At 40.9% G+C, this 23607-nt stretch overlaps 1 protein-coding gene across 1 annotated transcript in view; it reads left to right on the top strand.

Moving 5' to 3' along the window:
- LOC140002820 (uncharacterized) overlaps positions 1-23607 on the top strand; it is a 99568-nt gene that overhangs the window by 1001 nt on the left and 74960 nt on the right. The window contains exons 3-4 of the mRNA XM_072040212.1: positions 7069-8161; positions 8705-9015. Of these exons, the coding sequence (XP_071896313.1) occupies positions 8859-9015 (157 nt within the window). The 5' untranslated portion in view covers positions 7069-8161; positions 8705-8858. The remainder of the gene's footprint in view (positions 1-7068; positions 8162-8704; positions 9016-23607) is intronic.

Below are 23607 nucleotides of genomic sequence, written 5' to 3' on the forward strand. Positions count from 1 at the left end.
CCCAGAGAGCGCCTTGGGGCTGTCAAAGTGCACGGCGATCCGTGCAAAGGGGGCTTTGTTGTGGAAGGCCTGAGGTGAACACGAGCAGCCCGCTGGAGGGGGAAAGGAGAGGGGAGTTTGGAAAGCTGCGCTGCTGGTGTTAAGCAGCAGCCTGTGCTGCGTTGGTGTTTGCTCAGAGGGGTTTCACGCACGAGGAGCTGGTGGGTGCTCTGAGGAACCTGGTCCAGCTGTGGAGAACAACCTGTATGAGGCAAACCCCAGGACCCAAATGCCATAGGCTGTAAGTCCAAACCTCCCCGAACAAGCAGACATTAAGTAGAAAACCCATTTGTTACCGTCTTGAAACATTGCCAGCAAGGCAGCCTCTGCCAGTTACGCTGTTAATTGGGTTCCCCGGAGCTCGTTAGAAGGAGGTGCCATTTTTTCTAAACGAGGTGACTGCTAACTTCAGGCTGGCAGTCCTACTAGCCTTCCTCAGCCAAAAAGCCCTCTGCGTTTCCGTAAAGCACCTGTGCACTGTGCTTGTTTAACAAAGACAAGTTTGAGACATAACACTTGGAGGTAGGGCACGCATTCTCTTTGTGAGGCTTTCCTACTCCTTGAATGCTTCTTGTGGCTCTCCTGGGCTCTCTCTTCTCTTGCCAAGCCCTCGATGACCTGTGCCTGCTTCAGCTGCATCCAGCGCTCCGTTTGCTAGCCGTAATTGTCGTCATTTATCTCTGCTGGTTATTACTGGGAAAACCGATGTTTATCGCTGCGTGTCCACGCGTCCCTGGAGCCTGTTAGAGCTGGCTTTTGAATGGTTCTGCCTTTTGTAAATTTCTCAACGCTGAAGAATTTCTGTCAAGTGATGGACTTTGTGCTGTTGTTAGGATTCCTTTTGTTCCTAATGTACCAAAAAGGCTGTTTCCTTGGGTCTTTTGCTTCCCTTAGCAGTTTGTGGTGTTTCCCTTAGGCTTATTACTATCCTTGCGCTGTTTTTTCCCCAGTCACTTACAAAGCCTGAGGGACAGGATTAATTTTTTTTAATCTAGTTACCATTAATATAAATGATCTTTTTGTTTGGATGTGACTTCTGAATTCATAACAGTCTTACTTCAAAGATCTACGACTGGTTTTGAAGTCTGATGCTTTCTTCAAGTTTGAGTTGAGAATTTCTTCCGTCTTTATGGAACTAACTTCTAAAGCAGCAAGTCAGTGTAAACTGTTTTTCTAGTTCTGCTTGCAGGTAATAAATATAACCGAGGCATACTCGCTTGTGGCTGAGCTCTGGCCAATCTCTATTTCTATGGTCAGTTTCGCTTTGTGTCTCTAGGCTGAAGTCTAGCTGAGAATTCCCCTGTGCCAGATGCAGTATTTTTGTATATTATGAAATTAGCCTCTCTAATTCTGAGAAATCCTGAGCCTGTTGCAAAATTGACAGAACGAGCTCTTTGGGGTCTGTTTAATAGAAGTCCTACGTGATAAGTTTTGGGGTGATGAGGGGAGGGGACATTTTGACCACATTTGGCGCAGTGCAGGAGGGCCTGGACGCGCTGTTCCCTTCTGTGAACTCACGGTCGGTATTCCCTCTCCGTCCTGTGCCAGAGACGTGAGGTCACTGATCCACAAATGCCCGAGATGGTTTGCCTCGGAGTTGCCGGTGACTTGTAAACAAGTGATGCAATTTTCAGGATAGCACGGTTTCCCCTCCTCCCTTTGTTTCCTTGCTATTTCCCAGTCAGGTACCAGTATCAGTGTTCAAGTCCGGCTGTCGGTTGTATCACCTTTGCCGAGTGTGTGCTCACAGGAATCCAGTTTTGTGGTGTTATTAATTAACTTTCTGACCCTGTCACATCAGGCACTAAAGGTGCTTCCTCCTGCAGTCTACACAAGGGATGTGATGACTCAAGTTTTCAACATCTTTATTGTCATTGGTAGTATTAATTCTGATGTTTATCTTTTATTGCAGTCCATCATGTTAGTTTGGTTTGGTTTCGGTTTGGTTTGTGGTTTCGTTGTTGGTTTTTGGGGTAGCTCAGGGCCTCCTGAAATACTCCAACCACTCTGCTGCATAAATAGTTGTTTCTTTTTCTGTGGAGATGGGAGCCACCAAAAATGCCTCCTTTCCTTATCCTGTAGCAGCCAGATGGCATTTCGTAACGCTGCGCCGTGCCTCCCTTTGGCTGATGGTTCATTTCCAGTTCTCTTGCCTTTCTGAGAGCTGGAAGGAACCACACCAGGACCACTCACCTCTTTTCGTGTACCCTTCAGAGTGCAGTGAGCTGCAAGGTGTTGCATAAAGCAGCATCTCTGCTTCCAGGGGATCCTTTCCACCCAGCTCTGGAAGTCAGCCCAAAGGGAGCACACGGCTGCTGACGTGGGAGAACGTGAAGGGAAAAACAGGCAAGAACTCTGACCACGTTGCTACTAGCTCTTAGAAGACCTTGGAGATGGATCATGGAGAGCTTAACGATGCAAACATGCTTTGAAAGTTTGACTTCTGCTTGCACCTAACAGGTCCAGAAGAGCTCACTTCCAAAAAAACCAACAGGCTTCCAGTTGTGTTTGGAGCCGTTCCAGAAAGCCACTTGGTGTTGCAGGTTCTCGTTGGGTGCCTTGGCCTTCTTGACCCACAGCTTGAAGCCGCTGCTGGAGCCAGCCTTGGAGCCAGCAGGGAGCTCCTGAACTTTGTCATGGTTATGGCAAAGGCTGCAGGTGTTCAGCGCCCTGAATCTGGAGAGCATCTCTCAAGCCACATATAGTTTGTGAGACCAGAAAGAGCTGCCGGCTTATAATGAGTGCTGTGACTTAGGCGCACGGTTTGTAGAGGTTTTAAGGCGTAGTGCATGAGTGCCAGGCTCCTGTTTGGTCACTGGGACAAAACGAGATCTGGGAATGTTGGATGTCCTAAAAAGAGTACAGGGGAGACAACCGGGGAGGAGATGTGGCTCTTGTTGGCCTTGTTTAGCCCCCAGCCCCTCTACACCCCACAAACCTTAGTTACAGCTGTGGGCTTCTGCAGAACGTCACAATGCCTAGTAAATCTTCGGGATATACTTTAAAAGCAGGAAAATACTGTGTTGGTTTCTTTTTTTTTTGTATACATAGGGCAGCTGCCAGCAGCAGCACCTGCTGGAGTCGAGGGTGCTGAGCAAGGCAGGGTCGTGTCCCGAGCAGCAGTCACAAGGGGAGCTGAGCGGAGCCCGCCTGAAAACTCGGGGGGTTTCTGCTTCTTAGCAAGCCGAAACACAGCTCCCCGTCCCCAGTACTCCTCGCTGTGAGGATGAGGACTGAGGAAAGCTCACCCTGCCTGCAGCTTCTTCAGTTCTTCGTGCAGGGAACTCTTGGAGGAGCTGGTGCCTCTGGAAAGAAAGCACCTGTTGGTACTGTGGGCATCCGAGCATGATGCTAACCCACGCAACGCTGCCCCTTGCATCTGACAAATGTTTTACAACTTCAACTTCTTTGCAGGTTCTACTTAAATTTGGTGGAGGAGGCTGTGGCTGAGCAGAGAACTAATTTGTTATTTCACTAACTGGAATAATTTACAATGGAAAGAAGCTTTTTTTAGTTAAAAGTTGTGTTTCTGATTACAGCTTCCGGTATTTTACCACAAACACTCTTTTTAAACTTGATTCCTGACAAGTCGCTTTTCTCAATTCTCGCGTTCTTGGACTCCACCAGGGGAAAAGGAAGGCCCTGCTAATATTGCTTGGCTGTTTCCTTCCGGAGGAAGGAGGGGAGAGTTGAGAAAAAGAGGAACGAAGTAAAATGAATTTACTCTTTGCACACGTGCTGAAAGAATAGGCAGGTGTTCTTGGGAATATCTCATTTAAATCTCTGTGTATGTGTTTCGAGAGGATGCGTCCTCACTTAGAGGAGCCAACATCCCATTGCTGGACCTAATCCTGATGGGGCTGGCATCTGAGGGTTACGCGGGCTGCTCCCGGCAGGGCTCTTCCCACGCGGGGAGGCCGAGGGAGTCGGTCGAGCACTGCTCCGCTGCCTGGAAAGATTCAGTCATTTCCACCCAAAGCGAGGAAATAAAAAGCTCGGTCAGCCATTTCATCTGGAGATACCCCGCCCTCCTCCAACAAATACGAAACAGGGAAAATGTAGGCTTGGGCCCTCACATATCCCAGCAGTTTGCACCCATTCGGGCGATGCGATTGGGGTCGGGGCAGGCAAAATAGAAGTTACCTTTATTTTGTTTTTTAATTTCGGCAGAGGAAGTTATAAGGTTGATGTTGCCCCTTTGATATTTGATTTAACCCACTGACTGCCCGGGAAGGAAGGAGTCTGTTTAGTTTACCTTTGTCCTAGATTCAGTTTTAATATCTCATGTTTAAATGGGGGGGGATCTTTATTCTTAATGATTCATGCCGCCTCAAAGCACAGTGGCTTCTACTTGTGTGCTGCCTTTCCCACTGGGGGATGCAAACACAAGAACAATCATTTCAGACTCCTCCTTCAGTTTCCAAGAGAACCTTAGCTGCTCAGGGATAGCTCTGAATTTTAAAAGCATTTTTTTCTTCCAAATTATGTATTGATTGCACATAAAATAGAAGCACCGTAACATGCAATTTCAAACAAATGCACGGGGGTGCTTGGTTGCTTTTAATGCTCCTCCTTTATTTTTATTTTATTTTTTTTCCTCCAGCAGAAAACAAAAAGTGGATTCTGTTCCCAGAAGCCGCTCTTGCAAAATCCGCACAAACATTTATTAGTCTAGACACAGAATATTCTCAGCCGGCCTCAGCCTGACGATGGCAAAAAGAAATAAAAATAATGATAATAAAAAAAAAAAAGAAAAGGCAAGCTAATATTGTACTTGGCTGTGAAAAGGGAAGGGGGGAATCATGCCCCAGGCTAGTGAAGCTGTAACATTTTGCTGGGGCTGCCTGCAACAACAGATGCATCTCGTTCCCCTGGGCTTCCAGTCCTGCCTATTCTCTTCTGCTGAACTTGGCCGCTCGCAAACATTCCCTGTGAGTACCACACCCCGGGCTTCTCCTGGACGCTTTTGATTTGATTGAATGATGGCACCAGGCATGCTCCTCTTCACCAGGCCTGCTCTTGTGCCCCAGAAATCATGTAGCGAATTCATTGATTGGAAAACGTGCAAAATAGGTGGGATCTGGGGTGACTGGTAGAAATCAAAAGGGTTTGAAATAGGCGATGTGACCGCAGCTTAAACCTGCAGGAAGGGAGCATCGACCCGAATGGTTTATCTGAATCTTCAGCTGCAACTTCTGTAAATACCAGCTCCTTCTCCTCATTTGCTACCATGGCAGTTTGCAGACTTTTGCTGAGTTAAAAGGACAAATCATAGTTGTGCGCGTTTGTTTGATCAGGCCTTTACCTCAGTGCTCACGTTCTCAGACTGCTGGGGTTTTATATTTTTGTCATTTTCTTAGAAAATGGCGAATGATGCATATCCCGGCTTCCAGATGATTAGTTCCTGTTGCTCCCAATTTGTGTCAGGCTGCGTTTGGTTGGAAATGAAAATGTAATTGCAAATTCCCCTAAACAGCACAACATGTCTGTGGTATTAATTAAAGCACTGTAAATACGTAGAATATCTGAGAATGCATTCCTTCAAGCGTGGCCGTGTTTTTTTAAACCTACAGAGGAGGCAAAATACGGTATTTAGGCTTAGTAGATGAAATGTATTGCTTCTGTGGTGGCAGATCCGTGTCTTGAGACTTTAAACCTGGTGGATCTCGTGCTCGAGCCTTCAAAGGAGATGTTACATAGACAATAAAACGTCCTGCTTTTCGGGGAGGGCTCTCCTTAGGTCACTCAGAAAATGCCTTCAGTCTTCACTCACTGCAGCATTCACAAAGTGAATGCCTTCCTGTAAGGTTAGTCACCGATGGCCACTCATTCCATGCTTTCACTAAGAAAAACCTTCGCAGCTTTGAATCTGAATTTCCTGCCCCGCGTTTAGGTGAGCCCGGAGCGGCGTCAGGCATTGCTGGGCTCCTCGTCCGGCGGCGCTGGTGAAGTGAAAGATGCCAAAAGTGAAGTTTGACAGTGAGCTCGGGGGCTTGTGCTGGCCCGGTGGCTCTCTAAGCCCCCATGTCTGAGCAGCGGGAGCATCCGAGCAGCACAGGACGGAGCTCAGCAAGAGGCTGGGGTCAGGGCACTGCTGCAAATAGAAATGCTTTGCTGGCTGCAGAGGTTAACCAGGTACGCAGCGCTGTTTTACTACATGGTGGAGACCTACGGAGAGTGTTTCTGCCCTCCTTTTTAGCTGAAACATCCCCAGATTCTAAGGGGAAAAGGAATAGAAGGGACTTGCGGAGTAATGTTCTAGTGAAACCCAGCCTTCCTAAAGAAGCCTGCCTGAATAATTCCTGTGAATAACAGACTGTGTTCAGCTATTTCCTAACATAGAAACGGTGCTGACTGCTTCTTCAGAGTAATATAAGTTAGTGATGCTACTGAAATAGTTGTGGTTCAGACGTAGATCTGATATCTCCTAAGCACGCTGAATTCACAGCTGTTGATCCTCCAGAGGAGGCTTTGCAATTGAACACCTGGAGAATAGGTAAATTTCCCGCTGTTGTTCTCCTCTCCTTTTGTTTTGTTTTGTTTTGTTTTGTTTTTCTTAGTAGCATAGGCTTAAGACTCTGAAGAAAGAGGCTGCTTTTTTTCATTTCCAACACTGGCTGTTCCTCCTGAGCCCCGCCTTCTATTTTTGCAGTCACAGGATATGTGAATGTAAATTTGTGGGAGAGAGGTAGAAAACTCTGTTTCAACTGGTGTTTTTTTCGGCTATGTGGGGAGACCAAATAGGGTGGTTTTGAACCTTCTGGCTCTTATTCAGAGCAGCAGCATGTGGAGGGAGACAGATGCGTTTGCTTTTTTAGTGCAATGGCTTCAGAAGCAAGAGGGGAAAAAGCACTTTCTCTGGGAGCTGGAGAAGGTGTCCTAATTGCAGGAGAGGTTTCTAAATGGCATATCTTTGCGAGTGTTCCTGTAGTCCGGAGGTTTTTGTTTGTTTGTTTGCCTTTGGAAGGTTTTACTGTTAATCTTCACGTCCTTCAGCAGAAGTGAGAAATGTGATTTTATTTTGTGCAGTGTCGCGGACCCTCCGAAATCTGCTGGGAAGGATGAATACCTCGCACAGTACCAATGTGATGACGGTGGAGACAAGGAGAAACCAAGAAGATCAAAAGAACGTGACCTCATTTCAAAAGAAAACGTTTTGGACGGCAAAGAGCGTGGTGAGAAATTGCGGCAAACTTCCTCTCTCAAGTGTGACACTGAATGTAGCTCTAAAAAGCTTTCCTCCTCAGCTATTGCAGAGAGATGCCAAGGTAGAAAGGCCAAGACTAAAAACACTGAGAAAGAGCATTACCAAAGCAAGAGGGAACATGCTCCTAGTGAAGAGAAGGAGAGTCAAAAAGCAGGTCCTTCCAGCAAGAGGAGGTGTTCTCAGAGCGTGGAAGTTGTTGAGCAAAAGCGTCACAAGCAGGAGCACTGGGAGGGAAGCAGGTGCAGATCTTTCCCTGGTGAAAGAAACAGCCCTGAGAATGGCAGAAGAGCAGTCAAATATTCAAAGTCCAGATCTGGCAGCGGAGGAAGATCAGAACAAGGTAGCAATAGATATTCCCGATCCAAAGGGGAAAGAAGTTGGAGCAGAGAAAGATACTATCGAGATGAAGCACGGAGATGGGAAAGATGTAGCTATTCCAATGATTACTATTCACCTCATGCGACAGGAGACAGTAGAGAGAGAAAGTTCTCTCACGGCGATGCAGCCTTTGACAAATGGACTGCAACTTACTACGGCAGGTCACATAAGCATTATCATTACAAAAGTGGATGGCCTCACGGTTCCCTCTTGAGAGATGAAGATGTACGTCGCTTTAGCACACCCCGAGCAGACTTGCATCGTTGCTCGGTATCTCAGCAACATTCTGGAAGACATTCTCGTGAAAGACATGCGCTTCCACCTGTGTCAGCTCATTTGGAGAACTGTCGCCAGAAAAATGAAACAGAAGGAAACAGAAAAAGAAAATCTACCCGTGCAGAAGGTAGTGAAAGTGAAATAGAAAGGAAAGACAGAAAGATAGAAAAGGAGCTTTTAGGTGGTGAAAAAAATGCAAAAATATCACAAGTTCTAGAAGAAAAAGAAGTCTAAGGATAAACATGGAGAGAAGGATTCCAAGTAAGCAAGGATTCCAGCATACTCCCCATTTTTTATCCTAATTCTTTTCTGGGTGCTTCTCATGTATTCCTTTTTTTTTTTTCTCCTTTTTTTTTTCTTCTCTATTTTCTTCTTCTTTTTTTTTTTTTTTTTGTTCTGGTAGTTTCTAAGTTACTTAGATAGCATCAGCTGGCTGGGGATCATGTTGTTAGGTTGATCGGTGAAGATAGGAAAGCTATTGCTGAATTGTGTCAGAGCACTAGCTTTGGACCACATAGTTGGAAACACATCCGTACACCATTCTGGATTAGGTTAAAAGTTTTTTTCTGCTTGCACGTATTCCAGAGCTAGCCATTGTTAATGATCTGTGTACAAACCAGGACCTATGGTCCTTCAATCTGAGGGCTTAAGTTTGCTACATCTAAAGTAAGTTGCGTGTGCACAAAGCACCACAAAATAGCTGACATGCTGCAAATCATCACCTGTGGTAAAATAAATAAAGTTTCATATAGGCAACAAGTGCCACATCTTTTTTTCTCTTTTAAACTTGTGTGTTTCTTTCAGACTTCACGATTTGTGTTTCTGTGCGCTCCACTTTGACAATGCCAATCGCAAGCGTAAAAAAAGAAGAAAAAGGAGAAGAAAAAGAAGAAAAAAGAGAAACACCAGGAAAGTGAAGGGCTCCTTGGAACACTTAGATCCTCGTTTCCAGAAGATAATGCGGGAGAAGAAGGAAGAATCCCATCCTCCAGATGGCTCTTCATGTGAGCAATGCACAAGTGAGAGCAGTAAACAACCTTACAAGGAAGGGAAGCCTTCCAGTGCAGGCGAAAGCAAGAAATACAGCTCCGTCTCATCCAACGAGTGTATTAAAGGTAAGCGGCCGCAGTGTGTCTGAGGAATTCCTTTTCTATTAATGTAGAGATTATTTCAAACAGTCTTGAAGTGCTTGATGACTTAAGAGTCTGCTGAATATTAAAAAAAAAAAGTTGATGGACTTTTTCTTTCCGTTTTTAAATGACCACTAGGAAAGAAGGCCTGAAATAAAGAGGTGAAAGGCAAATAGTTTTCATTTGGTGTGATGATTAAGTGGCAAACAAGAGGAAGAGTTGCAGGATCCCTTCTTAAATTCAGTCCAGCCAAGTAGGAAAAGTAAACGTGGACAGCTGTATCTTGGCAAAGAAGATAGTAGGGAGCAAGGAGGTTTAGCAGTCAAGACGGAAGGTGATGCCATGAGGCTTACAGGCTAGTAATGTTCTAGTGAAACCCAGCCTTCCTAAAGAAGCCTGCCTGAATAATTCCTGTGAATAACAGACTGTGTTCAGCTATTTCCTAACATAGAGACGGTGCCGACTGCTTCTTCAGAGTAATATAAGTTAGTGATGCTACTGAAATAGTTGTGGTTCAGACGTAGATCTAATTTCTCCTAAGCACGCTGAATTCACTGCTGTTGATCCTCCAGAGGAGGCTTTGCAATTGAACACCTGGAGAATAGGTAAATTTCCCGCTGCTGTTCTCCTCTCCTCTTTGCACAAGCAACTGCCAGCTTAAGCAGCTCTGCAGCAAGGTGGAATGAACAACAGTGGGTGACAACCTTGTTTCAAGTTGTCCTTTCCAGTGGTCAAACCTCCTCAAAATTCCTCACAGTATATTTGGTTTAAAAGAAACGATGCACAGAACCAGCAAGAAATTCAGTGTCATTCTACTTTACGGATGGCAAATCAGACCCTTGTTTTGAAGGAAAACATAATAAAATAAAATAAAATAAAATACTAAGCTATTTCTCCACCATAAAATATATTATTGTTTTCTGAAAGAAAGAAACTACAAACACCTTGGTCTTAGATTCAACTGACAGAAATGCTTGAGTTACCCATAATGTTTCACTTCATTGTAGATATGACTGGAAACCAGAGACAAGACTGGTAAAATCATTCCTAGAACTCTGTGTTGTTTTCCTTCAGGTACCTTGTCTCTCAAGTCGGTGAGGGCTGGGACAGAATGAGATTGGAAAAGTCAAGTGTAGTATTCATTGTTACAGAAGTAGTTGTCCTGTATCTTCTATGGCAAAAGAATTTTCCTGAATAAATATATAAGTAAATAGATAAAATTCCCCTGGCAAAGATTGGAAGCTGACACTTACCTGAAAGTTACCAAAGCAACTTCCTCCCGGCAAGGTAACATAGCTCACAAATGGTGGGCCCAGGGAGCTCAGTGATTCATACACAATGATGCCTTCGCTTGGGAATATGGCCTTCTGCTTCTGTTTGCTTTCCCAGAACTCCTGCAATATTGCTACGACATTCACTGTCAAAGACATAAAAATGCTGAATGTAGGATGCATACATGTCCTTGATCTTAGTGTTTTCTGTGTTACACAAGAAATGCAGACATATGAGCTTGATACATTTATTATTGATAATAAAATGTCTGTGATTATCTCTGCTGGTGTGAAAAATATGATTTTGTGGCAATTTTGGACTTTCTGGGATTGCAGGCTACTGTAGTACATAAATTGCAGGTCAGCAATATTGTACTATTAAGTCAATGTGTTGGAACTTTGATATCACAGCAGCCATTAAGCTGCTCACTTTCAAACATGAGAAAATGTTATACTCAGATTCCTCTTTTCCATTCTCAAAAAACAAAACCAAAAACAAAAACAAAAACACATGGTCATGCAAGGAAAGCAGCTGACTTTTAATGCAAAACTTTATGAAGTAGCTGGAAAAAAAGGTGTTGTATATTATGATGATAATAGTTGCAGGCTAATGTGAAAATAGAAATGTGAAAACCAGAAATCCAATTGACATCATGACTATTGAGCCAGTACTCCAAAGTTTTATGTTCTGTGTTGGGGTTTTCTCAACACTTTTCGGCTTGGACTCAAAAAGAATTTTAGTATAGTTTATCTAGACTCCTTTTACAGAGCCATGTGTAGCTTAGAGATAATTTTCTTTCTTTCTGGGCATCGTTCAGCAGGTGGTGAGCAATTGCATTGTGCATCACTTGTTTTGTACACATTAGTGGTATTAATACTCTTATCATCATTATTATTATTTTCCTTTTTTTTCTTCTTTTTTTTCTTTTTTTTTTCCTCTCTCCAAATAAACTGTCTTTATCTCAACCTACAGGCTTTCTTTCCTTTTTTTTTTTTTTTTTTTTTCTTTTTCCTGATTCTCTCCCCCATCCCACAGAGGGAGGGAGGAGGGTAAGCAAATGGCTGCGTGGTGCTTAGCTGCCTGATAGGTTAAACCACAGCACTATGCAAAAACAAACAAATGAACAAACAAACAAAAAAAAACCAGCTGTGTATGATGTTCATCATTTCTCACTTGAAAATTTAAATTCAGAAGGTAAGAAGTATGTTTCTTAATTTGGACCTTCCAGTGGAAGTATGGAAGCCCTAGGCAGCAGTATGGGTCCTTCAGAGTACTGATACTGGTTCAGTATCAAGTATTAGTGCATACAGGAATCAGTGGCAGAGATAATTTTCCTCATACATGTATAATTTTCCTCTTTCTTCATCTCGTCTGACCTTGTTAGTAGTGGAATAATGTAGAAGTGATCCATTTTGAGACAGTGTCACCCTGGTGGTAGCTCACATGCAATCTATGGACAGGGCATTGCTCTGTTTGCTGCAGGGTGAGCAATGTGAGCTCCAATATTGTCACCGCCTGTTTCCTGACTTCTGGCAGCTGCACTGCTCTCACAGACAACAGCTTTTCTTGGCATTTAGCCATGACAAGGGCAGACACACAGAGTGTGGTCATCACCAGTTCCCTTTTTGCTGTGCTCAAGCCATGAGGAAGTGCGGGTGGCGTGGTCTGAGCTCTGGGGAGGCGAGGCAGGGTGTTTGGAGCACACTGCTGTCTGCCACTGGATGGTGTCACGGATGCAGCAGCAGTGTTGGCTCCTACCAGTTCTGGCATTTGGGGCATTTAAAGCTGCAGAACTCTCATGGCATTGGAATATTGCTTCACCGTAAAGAAGAAAGCTATCTGAATAAATTTTGTATTTGTAACAGGAAACACGTTGGGATAACCACTGTCTCAGTGCAGCTGTGAGAAAAAACTGAAATATTGAGGAACTCTTAACCACAGAAACTGACTTCTGCTTTTCTAAATGATGATGAATGTGGGAGAAAAACTGGTCTACTAGCCAGGGAAACTGCTACCGGTACGGACTCCAAATGGTAATCCAACTTCAGAAACTGGTCTCTGGCTGAATACCTCACTGATGTAAACATCTGAGTGTTTTTTTTTTCTTCTTTTTTTTTCTTTTTTATGAGACCTTCTGCTCCACAGAGCATGCACACATTGGGTAACAATCTAATTTTAAACCCATTAAGTGAAAACTGATATTTGAACATAAAATTCATGAATGTAAAATTTCCAAGTTTAAACATGACAATTCAGTAGGAGCTGTTGCTTCAGTGTGAGAATGGTATTGGTGACATTCAGTCCTTTACTGGTATTGAAATAGATAGCAACAGAAAGTATCAGCTTTAAGAATATCACTGATTTAGGATGTTTCCATAAAGTGCTTTGGTTTTTGAAACAACTGTTGTCCAAGAGTGCAGTCCTTAAAAACAATAATGCAAAGTCCACAGGAATAATGAATTTGGTGGTGTAGGTAACCCACAGTACTCTTTCTGGTCTCATCATTCAGCCTGTATGATACAACTTTTGGTAAAACAATAAATAAATAAATTTTAATAAAGCTTGATTTCTCCCACATCATGATGAGATCGATTATTCTGTAGGTAATAAACTGCTGAGTCTTCTAAGATGTACAATGCAATTGGCAAAGCTGCACAGGGAAATCCCAAGCATGATCATTTTTTGTCCAGTCCAAGTCCCTAGATTTTAGTATCCTATGCCCCTCATTGATGGAGGGGAAACTACCCATAAATATCATGCGTGCTTTTGCTTACCAAGAGGAAATTATACTGGTATAGTGGTCTATAAAAGAAACAGGTATTTAAACTGTTTAGTACCAATGGTAGCAATAAGTGACCTAAATTGCTGTGTGTCTGATCCTTGCTTCTCTTCTGTTGTTAGTTTTACAGAAATTAAGAGTTCAGAGTGTAAAATTTCTGTTTTAATTTCCATTCTTGTTCATGAGTCCTTTCGATGGTAATTCAGCATTTAGACAGCCTGCATCTCTCACTTGGCTGAAAGTTTCCACTCTGAAAACTAATATTCAAAAGACTTTTTAGAGCTATAGAGAGATATCTACTTTCACTGCAATACACCAACAGAAATATATTTCCCTTCTTTTCCTGAAATCCTGAAACATGCTTTAAGCTGTCTCAAATTTTACAGATAAAGCAATATTTTACCAGAGGACTAGTAAGCAGTGAGTAGCTGCTACAGATTAAACTAATACGTGTATGACTAACACAGAAACAGTAGCTGAGCAGCATCGTTTTTATTCTGTTTAGAATTTCTGTCAAATGAAAGCTATGTGCCTATCCCACAGTGCAGCTGGATATCTCCGTAATTAAGTAATTAAAAGTGCCTGGGTTTGTACTGAATTGGATAAACATAAAACCTGGCTTAGCTGTGAGGATGGTAGCAGGAAATACTTGGTGGTATATATGTAGTGGCAGCATCAAATTATCACTGCAGTTTTTGCTGTGATTTTTTCAATCCTAGCCAAAACTAGCACCTCAAAACAGTGATGAACATGAAGATGCATCAGGTTAAACTACAGAATGCAGCCATGATATCAAAGCCTCAAACTTTTTTTTTCCCCAAGAATTCTTTATGTTTTGATTTAATTAATTTTATTTTACTCAACTGTTTAGCTTGAATCAGTATGTTTATCATCATTAAATTAAAACAGCATATCAATTTCAAATATATAATTAAAACAATTTCAGCTAAACTTGTAAAAATTCGGTGTGTGAAAACAGTTCTCTACTAAAAAAAAAAAAAAAAAAGATTTTATTTATGCCTAACAGCCACTACAGCCACTATTATTTTTTTTTTCCTTCATTATGTATCACATGGATTTGTAGTAGTTTAGGAAGATGTGAAAAATGTATACATATGATCAGATGCACAATCAAATATACTAAGTGACTATTCTAAGATAGTAACTAATGATTACTAATATGATGATTACTAATGTTGTATTAAGATCTCTCAATATTCATTTTTCCTGCAATCACATGCATTGTTTGCCTTCATTTCTAAACATTCCAGGCAGAATGTTGTTCAGTCTCTATGCTGTATATCAGTATTTGGCATCCAACTGGCTTAAGTCTAAAAATGCAGTATGGAAAACAATGAGAATTTTCAGAAGTACATAAATGAAACAACAAGATTCATGGTTTAATGCAGCAAAATACTGTAATTTACGTCTCATTTTGAAAGGACATTCTCATTATAATTGACTTTCGTATTTTGAAAGATGCCTATGATGTGGTTGAGTTTTTAAGATAATGCTTATAGTATTTGTATGCAATGACAAACAATTTTCTTCAGGATTAAATCATCCGTGCTTTAAAACAATTTATTTTGTACACTGTCAGTTGCTGAATTAGTTAACAGTATTGATTTTGTTGTAGGCAATGCCAAGACCCCATTCAGACAATATTTTATCCACTTTATACCTCAGATCTTTCTCGGTTAGAGTTTCATAGTAGTACGTGCATCACCAAGTTCAAGAGCAAGAATTCCATATACCCTCCTTTAGTACTCTCCCATCTGTGAATATTAATGGTTCCACAACAGTCTATTTGAAGCTGGCTGTAATGCCTAGTTACGAGGTGAGAAGATGATTTTTCTTCTCTACTTTGCTTTTTACTCAGCTGGAAAAGCCTCTTGCCCAGGGCAAGAGGCATTGTACCAAATGAAGCTGTCCCCAAGTGCAAATCCTGGTAGAGTTCTTGAAGTTTTCCTAGACTCTAAGGACTTTTTATTATTTATTTATTTATATATATATATATTTGAATTTAGGACAGGCTGCGAGTTCTGTGGAACAACAAATATGTGGGTTATACAGCTGCATTTACCCTAAATGAACCCTGAGCTCTTTTGAGAGTTCAGAAATACAGTTTGATGTGAACTGTGTTTGAAAGAGGATTAAATGATAACACATTTATTATAACACAACATTGTTTTCCAGACAATTTCTCACCTTTCAGTAGCAACTGTCTTGCCTCTGCTCAAGGAAGTCTGTGAGTCAAATTAAATATCATTCTAAGTGGGAAACAGAACTCTCCAACTTGGATTATGTCAGTAAGTTTGCACTGCATTGATGCCAGAAAAAAAATAGCTCCAGGTTTCTGTGAATTACTGCTAAAAATACTGGCTAGGCATTCACCTCAACCAAGGCAAACAAACAATGCCATAAACAGGAGGCTGGCCAACTGGGAGGGGGGTGTTTTGGCCAAGACTGGAAGGGCAAATCGGAGTGGGAGCCAAGTGACTCTGCCACTGAAGTGGAATGGAGTCATATACTTGACAACGTCTCACTGCCGAGAGAGTGGAGTATGAAGAACACACACACAAGATAACCAACCACCTACTTTGTCATTTTAAAACTTAAAACAGCTGTTTCTAAAAGTCCTTTTAACTGCCTTCGTGGATTTAATTTAATACGTGAATGCAGAAGAAAAATACAAGCTTTTTGAATGAAAGAAATATGTAATATGAAATCTATTAAAGAAGATTCTTCAGTGAGAGGCTAGTAAAGTTCCCTTACATGTCTTAAATCAAGCCATGGCACATAATCAGTAAAACTATATCGTTTAAACAAAGTTCATAAGTTACAAGTGCACCCTTCCCCAGCTGCAGCCTATTAAGGCTTGTAACAATGCATACATCTTAGGGAAGCTGTTAAATTGGGCTCAGGCTAGCAAAGAGATACTGTTTAAATCTCTAGAAAAAAAAAAAAAAAGGCAGCAACTGGAGTGGGATCCAGCTGTTTTGAGGGAAGGTTTTATTGCTTCTCTTTTGATTTATTTTGCATATTTTTAAACATATAAATAATAGCTGTAGGAAAAAAAAGGTACAAATGTGAGTAGGCAATATCAATTAATTTTCCCATGATCTTACTATGCATTTATCATATATATTATGTTATGTATTAGCATGTTAGCAGTGATTTTGTTAGGATATTCTGGTCCATATGCTATACTATTCTGTTCTCCATGTATACGTACAAAAATAAAAAGCCCCATATCCTTACTAAACCTAATGAAATTAGGTATATTGTTAAATATATATAAAAACATTACCAAGTATCATGTACTGGGACACCAACAATATGCTGAGAGGACTTCAGGGGCATTTTTCCTTCTCCATGATGGATTTGGATGCTATATGAGTGAGCTGATCTAGCAGTGGACTACTAGGTGATTCTGTCTAAAACCCTTAAAAAGCACAAAAAGTAGCAAGATGTTGTTTCAGGAAAAGAAGATCTGATTGTGGGGTGAGATTCCACTTGTGAGAAGCAACATCTTTAATTGGCAATGACTACCTTAAATCCAGCACTGACTGACAGTTCCTAGGCTTCAAGGATTTGGAAAAAGAACAAAATAAAATTAAATAAACGAACTGGATGGCCTCCTCAAGAGCCATTCTGAACATGTTACCAAGTAAAGGAAGAAAGAAGAAGATGTTGGAGGCAAGCAGCTCAGAGAATGGTGTAGGCTTTGTGAACCATTGGTATGTTTGTAGTCACAGCAGATTTAGATGCAGCTAGGGAAAGGAAGGACAGAGACTGGGAGGGTTTCACTGACACCACCGTTGGACTGAGGCAAAAAGTCAATCCCTGCAGCGTTATGAATTGAGTAAGCAGGTTATCACTTGGAACAGAATGAGTAGACATACTAAAGTCAGGTGTTTTTAAGCTGATAGTCTGAAGACAACTGTTAGTCATTGCCGAACAGCTTGGCTTGGTCTACATTCTTATGTAGCATTACATGGGAAAATGATAAGAACTTTGGTATAATTTCAGCATCTGAATATAGCAATAAAGAATTATAAATTGGTCAATCTCCTGTGATAATCAGAAGTATAACTGATTCGCACAGGAATAGTACAGTAATAATAACATTAATCTAGAAAGGAAAAGACTGTTTGTTTGATAAAACTTTTAATCTTGTAATATTTCTCCAAGGCAACTGACTTACTCTGGCTATAGTGCACTTCAATTTAAAAGCTTGTATCAGAGAGCTAGTATGGTACCCACTGACAAATCTATTTCAATGTTAAATGAAGAAAAGTGAGCTGGGCTGATTCTACCAAAAATTATGGGCAGATCCCCATAAGTTAACATACTTTCTTATTAAAAACTCTACAGTCTAACCTGTCCATCTATTGCTGACCTGAAATCTTTGCTGGCAAAACGTGCAAAGGAAAATGTGCGATTTGTTGCTACCAGTAAAAAGAAATGGAGACACAGTGCTGTTCAGCTGATGTAAAATCACTTTGCTAAATGTTCACAAACCAACCAAGCAGCAATCCAGCTAGGAACCATGAATTCAAGTCAGGGCTTAAAAAGACTTTCTGGAAGTACTTAGCTTTTTTCCAAGCTTTATCGTAACTCCTACCTGATACCATAATATTTTTTGATATGAAAACGGAGTCGTAATAAGGTCAGCATATGGATTAGACCAGTGCTGGGGTTAATTAGGTCTGCATGGTAGAAAGCATTATCTTTTTATCATGTTATCTGGGATGGAAGCTACATACAGCGCACAGTTCAGGGAAACACACACACCAAAAAGCAAACACAACTCTTGCAGTAGCATGAGTTGAGCACTGGGCTCCTTCTTCTTGCCTTCCTCCTCCATGTCTTTGCCTGTCCCATTCTTGCTGGAGCTGCCAGCCCCTCTGCAGCCCACTGTTCCCCGTCCCCCATCGGTGGGCTGGTGACAGGCCTGCACCACGGGGCCTTGCTCAGACCCCTGCTCTCTGCCAAAGATTGTCTACCACTATAAGGATAAAGCATTCTCATGGCAGGGAGGAACTTGTGAGAAACAAATTATCCCTGCTGTCTTGTTGCCAGGGCACCCAGCCATGATCTTGCATCTTTCCCAAATCCCATCATCTCTGCCTCTGCCGGGGAAAAGGCTAGCCCAGAAGGAGCACTGCTGCAGCAGGCACAGCACCACTCACTGTATTTGCTCCTGCAAGCTGCACCCAGGAGGGCAGGGACTTTTGAACTTCTTGTCTCTCCCTGCTGCTGTTGAAGAAAGCCCTCTGTGAGACATTCCCAACAGAACAAAGTGTTGGGACAGTGCAAGCCAAGACCTCTAGGTTGGAATGGGAACAAAAAGTGTATGTGGTGCTGAGCAGTGATGAGCAGACTTGCTCTGACATCTTGCCCTAGCAAAACTCAGTCCTGTTGACATACTGAGTCACACCACATTGTGAAAAGGGTAGATGCTGCTGCAACAAAGTAGATCCTGAATGGACTTCATTCTTACTTTGTTCTTTCCAATAAGGTCTGAAAGTAATGCGTTTGTAAGAGATGTGGACGTGGTCCCATGGGGAAACATGAGACACTATGTTCTTTCTAGTCTAATACTTGCTTGCTGTATTTAAATCTGATTACAAGTCAGAGATGGACACCACCTAGATCTAAAGATGACTTTTTGCTGAAGATAAAAAGAATGCATGTAAATTCTCATCTGACTTACAGACAAAGCACTATGAATGTCTGTCACCAGTCAGAATTAGTGGCACACACTCACAGCAACTTCAAGCCTGTATAGGTTAAATTTATATTAGAATGCCTTCAAAATTCTTTTCATACCTCAGAAAATCTAAAGTAGAAAAAAAAAAAACAAAACTACTCGAATCCACTCGCACTTTTGTTTCTATTTAATCATCTCTCCCTCCCTTAGATCTGTGGGTGGTCACAAATGCATTGTCCAAGCAGCTTGTACATACACTTTCAATAAAAGCCTTGTCAGTAGACCTGCAGGAACTGGTTACCAGTGGAAACTTATGAAAGGGAATGCCCCTCTCCTCGAGCCCACCCCCCACACTGCACCCCGATCAAATTCTTTGTTCCTGTGATGTGTGTACATTCACAGACTGCTCCACGAGGTCCCAAGACTGCAACAGTAATACAAACCTACCCAGCAGCATACAAACCTCCTGCAGGGTGGCCTGAGAAACAGATGTCAGACTCCTAAGCTCTGGGACAGATCCTTATGCTACATTCACACAAGAGTAGCATCCTTCTACAAGAGTAAATCCAACTTAGTCCCAGGGAACTACTGGGTCAGCCTCTGACTTTTCAGTGTGGCTATGAACATAAGAATCTGGCAAGTGGAGTTGTTTAATGCAGATGTACATGGGTTTTTCCCCTAGGTCCATCACTAGCCATGTCTTTAAGTCTTTATTCCTTTTACAGCAAGTTTAGAAGGCAACAGTTGACTGTATGAGACTGATTTTATTAACTCTAACAGAGCTGTTGACAAAAGAATGAAGTGGAGATTAAATAAATGTCTCTGCAGTGTGCCTCAGGTCACACGGGAGATTACGATTAGAAGTGAATGTTAAATAAATAAATAAATAAAACTCCCTTCTAAAAATCTAACATTGTTCCAGCATTGTTTGCATGTTAAATGATTGACTAGGTGATTCAGACTGAAATGACACCCAGCAAAATACTAATTTTACAATCAAATTGTTTATGTAGGACCGGATTTGGGGGCATGACATCAAGAGATCTCATTCACCTGTGAAGAAAACTGAGAACAATGGAATTTAACTATTGTTTCATTTGATCTGTTGAAGAGGGTTTTTTCCATTGTATGAAATCTGTGGATGTATTTTCTAAGAAATTACTAATTAAATAGCACTTTGTTCCATGCATAGCCCCACTCAAATCATAAATTCAAATTTAAATACTCTTATTTCCGTGATGTGAGTTGCATTGAACTCTGTTTCAAGGGATGCATCAGGCCAGTTTATTATGTGCCATCTACTGAAAGGTACTTCAGAACATTTCACAAGGGATAGTTTGTAAAATGAGAGAGAAAGAGAGAATAAATAAGTGTTTTGGCCAGGTTTAAAAAGTGCATCCATAGTCAAGTCTGATATGGGGGGGGGGGAGGGAAATCACATTCCATATACTTGCAGGAAAACGTCTTATGTTTTAAGATTGCAATATTTGATATTTTGCAGTACTACAGTCAAGAAAGGTAATTTATAGGACAAACTAACCACAGAAAGAGAGTTGGCATAAAGTTTTCCAAAATTGTCAAGCAGTAAAGTTTTTACCATGTTATTAGAATGTAATTAAATATCCTAGGTAAAAGTTGTGAATCAGTTTTCTGAAATGCAAACTTAAAAAATAAGCAGCAACACTGCCTTCAAATAGGCAAGATAAAATAATGATAGTTTGTGGTATGCACACGAATACATGTACAAGCATGTTAATTACTTCTCTCTCTTAATTTGTTGGGTACAACAGACATTTGAATTAAATACACTCACTATCAGGGAAATAAAATCATTATCTTTGGTACTTACAGTCTTTAAAAACCAGGGCAGGGTCTCGATGAGGCAGAACTTGGGCAATTACAAGTTGCAGAGACTCCAAGGTTCTGTCCATCTCTGCTCTGCTTTTCCAGAAAGCAGCCACAAGCTGCCCTCATGCCTGAGTCAGGCAAGTCCTGTACCAACTTTCCGCAGCTCATTGATGCGCTGGATTCCTGAGGAATCTCCCCACGTCTCCCAATCAGGCATTGCCTCAAACCCCACGACCCTCCGCAGGGTCCACCTCCCCGGACTGCTTATCTTTGCTGTATGCTGAGCTAATTAGCTGCAAAGGCAGGCTGACAGGCGCATTCCTACTCCTTCCTTCTGTTAAACACACCCACCTACAGGCCGGGGAGAGAAGCTAATCACCAGAAAGAAGTTTGTTTCATCGGTTTATTGGCGATGTGCTGAGGCAAAGACCTCTCTGGTTCATACCAAATGAATAAAGAGACTCTCTTGCTCACCCAAACCCTCAAATTATGGAAAAGATTGCAAATATAAGGAAATACTTATGTAAAGCTATACTAAACGTGATAGCCTGAAAGCAGCATGCAGGCTCTTGTTTAAAAACAACAAATTCGATAAAAAGTATGGTGTTTTTTTTTTTTTCTTCCTGTAACTATGTAACTGGAGAAGAAGGATATTAATGGCAAATAGAAAATTAATCCGATTAGCAAAATTAAACTTGTGATATATTAGGTTAACCCAATTTGAATCTGGTTTCCTGACAAGCGGTTTCCTTACTCCCTATCCAATAAATGTATTAAAATACCAGTGAATTAAACTGTTTACATCTAAAAGGACCTGTGGGATATGCAGAGGTCTGAAGAGGCACTCCAATCAAGGCAAACACAGATGCAGTGGCAAAAGCTTGAAGCACGAATGTAAATACATTGCTGTCACACACATTTGTGTAAGAGTCATAAACTGTACAAAATAGTTGCTTTGCTCAGCTTACTTTTATTTCAATTCCAGTAAAGTCTTCTTTTTGATTTGGAAAAAATCCCAAAGTAAGGATGTGTGTTCTTTAATTACTGTACAGTCTTTCCCAAAGAAAGATTATTTTTTTCTTTTTTTTCTTTTTAAAGATGCAGCAGTGGAAAACTGCTGGGCAACCTTTTATCTCCATCACTTGCAAGTTTCAGTACATACTGTTTCATTTATAGAGTGTGCATTGCACAAGGTGTATCTACTCTTTATCTTCATGTTTTGTTTACAAATTAATGAACTAACATTGTGTTTGTTTACTAAAACATTTAAAACCCATTTTGTTATTACCCGCACATTCCTTGCTAGGTGAATTCGCTAAGATAATCAATAATGCTATTGTCTTAACCTCTGCATTTTCCCAAGTTCACTCTAAGAGAACTCTAAACTTCATCCCATGTGTAAACTTTGTGGCGACCTTTGATGACTTCAGATATTTCAGGAATTCTGCTGCTTTGAAAAAAAAAAAAAAAAAAAAAAGGCTTAATAAAGATATATTAAGCTGTAACTCCCTCACTTACTCTACTCTCTGAAAAGTCTCGTCTGGCAGAGTAAATGAAAATGATAACTTACAGCCATCCATTAGAGTACCTTTAAAAGAGTTAATGGATGCTTTAAAGGAACATTTTGAAAATAAACAGCATGGATTTCCATCATTCCATCCTTTCTATTCTCATGGAGCACAATCAAACGGGACAGGCTTTGTATATTTTTGGAACCCATTACCAAGACAGACTTAAGGTCATGCACCAGAAAGAACTCACCCACTGTGAAAAGCTCTAAATTAGAAGCCAAAAAGTGTGTGCACATCTTATGCAAAGAGCTTCAACTGAAATCTTATTAAGCAGTCACTGAAACAACCCCTTAACAGATAAGAGTGTAGAAACATAAAAATATGTTTTTTCCCTTTACATTTAAAATGGAAATAAAATTAAATTCAATTACGCTGCTTTTCTGCCCGTGCTAAAAAGAGCTATTTGCATCAGGAAACAGCCCTACATACCTTGATAACAATCACATTTAAGATTTAATTGGACTTCCTTACTTCTGTCACCAGACCTTCCTGCAGCTTTGATGCTAAAAGAAACACTTATCTATTACATCTCTGCTCCGGCCTGCCATGCTTTTAAGAATGTATACCGCTGCTAGCTAAGACTAGGTTTTTTATTGTAAAAGCAAAAAGACAGAAGTTGAAAACTTCCAAAGCAGAGCATGCTGCAAGACAGGACAGAGGCTGTAATTCTCAATAGACTAAAAGCTGATTTTCAGTTAGGGTAAAGTAGAATATAGATAGTATCAGGTGTGAGTAAAAAATCAACCTCAAATCCAAACTTCCTCATTTCCCCAGCCAAGTAAAAGATTTAAAACGTTGCAAACTATGGGTTGATGACAAACTTTACCATGTCATACGTCTCTAGGAAGGCTCTTCACCTAAATCACAGATACATCAAGATACTTGTTTTTCTAGGTCTTCAGAGACCCAAAATAACATAAAAAAAAAACATGGTAATATTTTTTAAAAAGAGAAGTTCAGAATGCTCACCACTTTATGTAAATTGTTAAATGAATTAGATTTATTGGTAACTGCACAGCCAAATTCAAAACCTGAGTGACTGCCAGATCTCTACAGCACTGATTTATTCCTTTTCTCTTATCTATAGATCTTTTCAAGATCTATACAAGATCCTGGAGTGAAAGGAAAAACAAGCAAGAATTGCTTGGTTCAAAGAATGTACATTATCATGTTGTTTGATGATCCTTGTACAGGTTCAAAAGAAATTTTAGAGTGTTAAAAGCTATCAGTTTTTATTTCCTTTTGATTTTTAATTAAATCAAACAAATACCTGTTTGTAACCTGAGGGCAGAATTTCACATTTAAATTTTATGTTGTAGGAACAAAGGAAAATTTTTAAAGAGGAATCCTCTGCACATCAGAAGATTCTTAATCTATACAAAACCAGTAAA

Source organism: Anas platyrhynchos, chromosome 6, assembly GCF_047663525.1.
Source record: "Anas platyrhynchos isolate ZD024472 breed Pekin duck chromosome 6, IASCAAS_PekinDuck_T2T, whole genome shotgun sequence".
Lineage (NCBI taxonomy): Eukaryota > Metazoa > Chordata > Aves > Anseriformes > Anatidae > Anas > Anas platyrhynchos.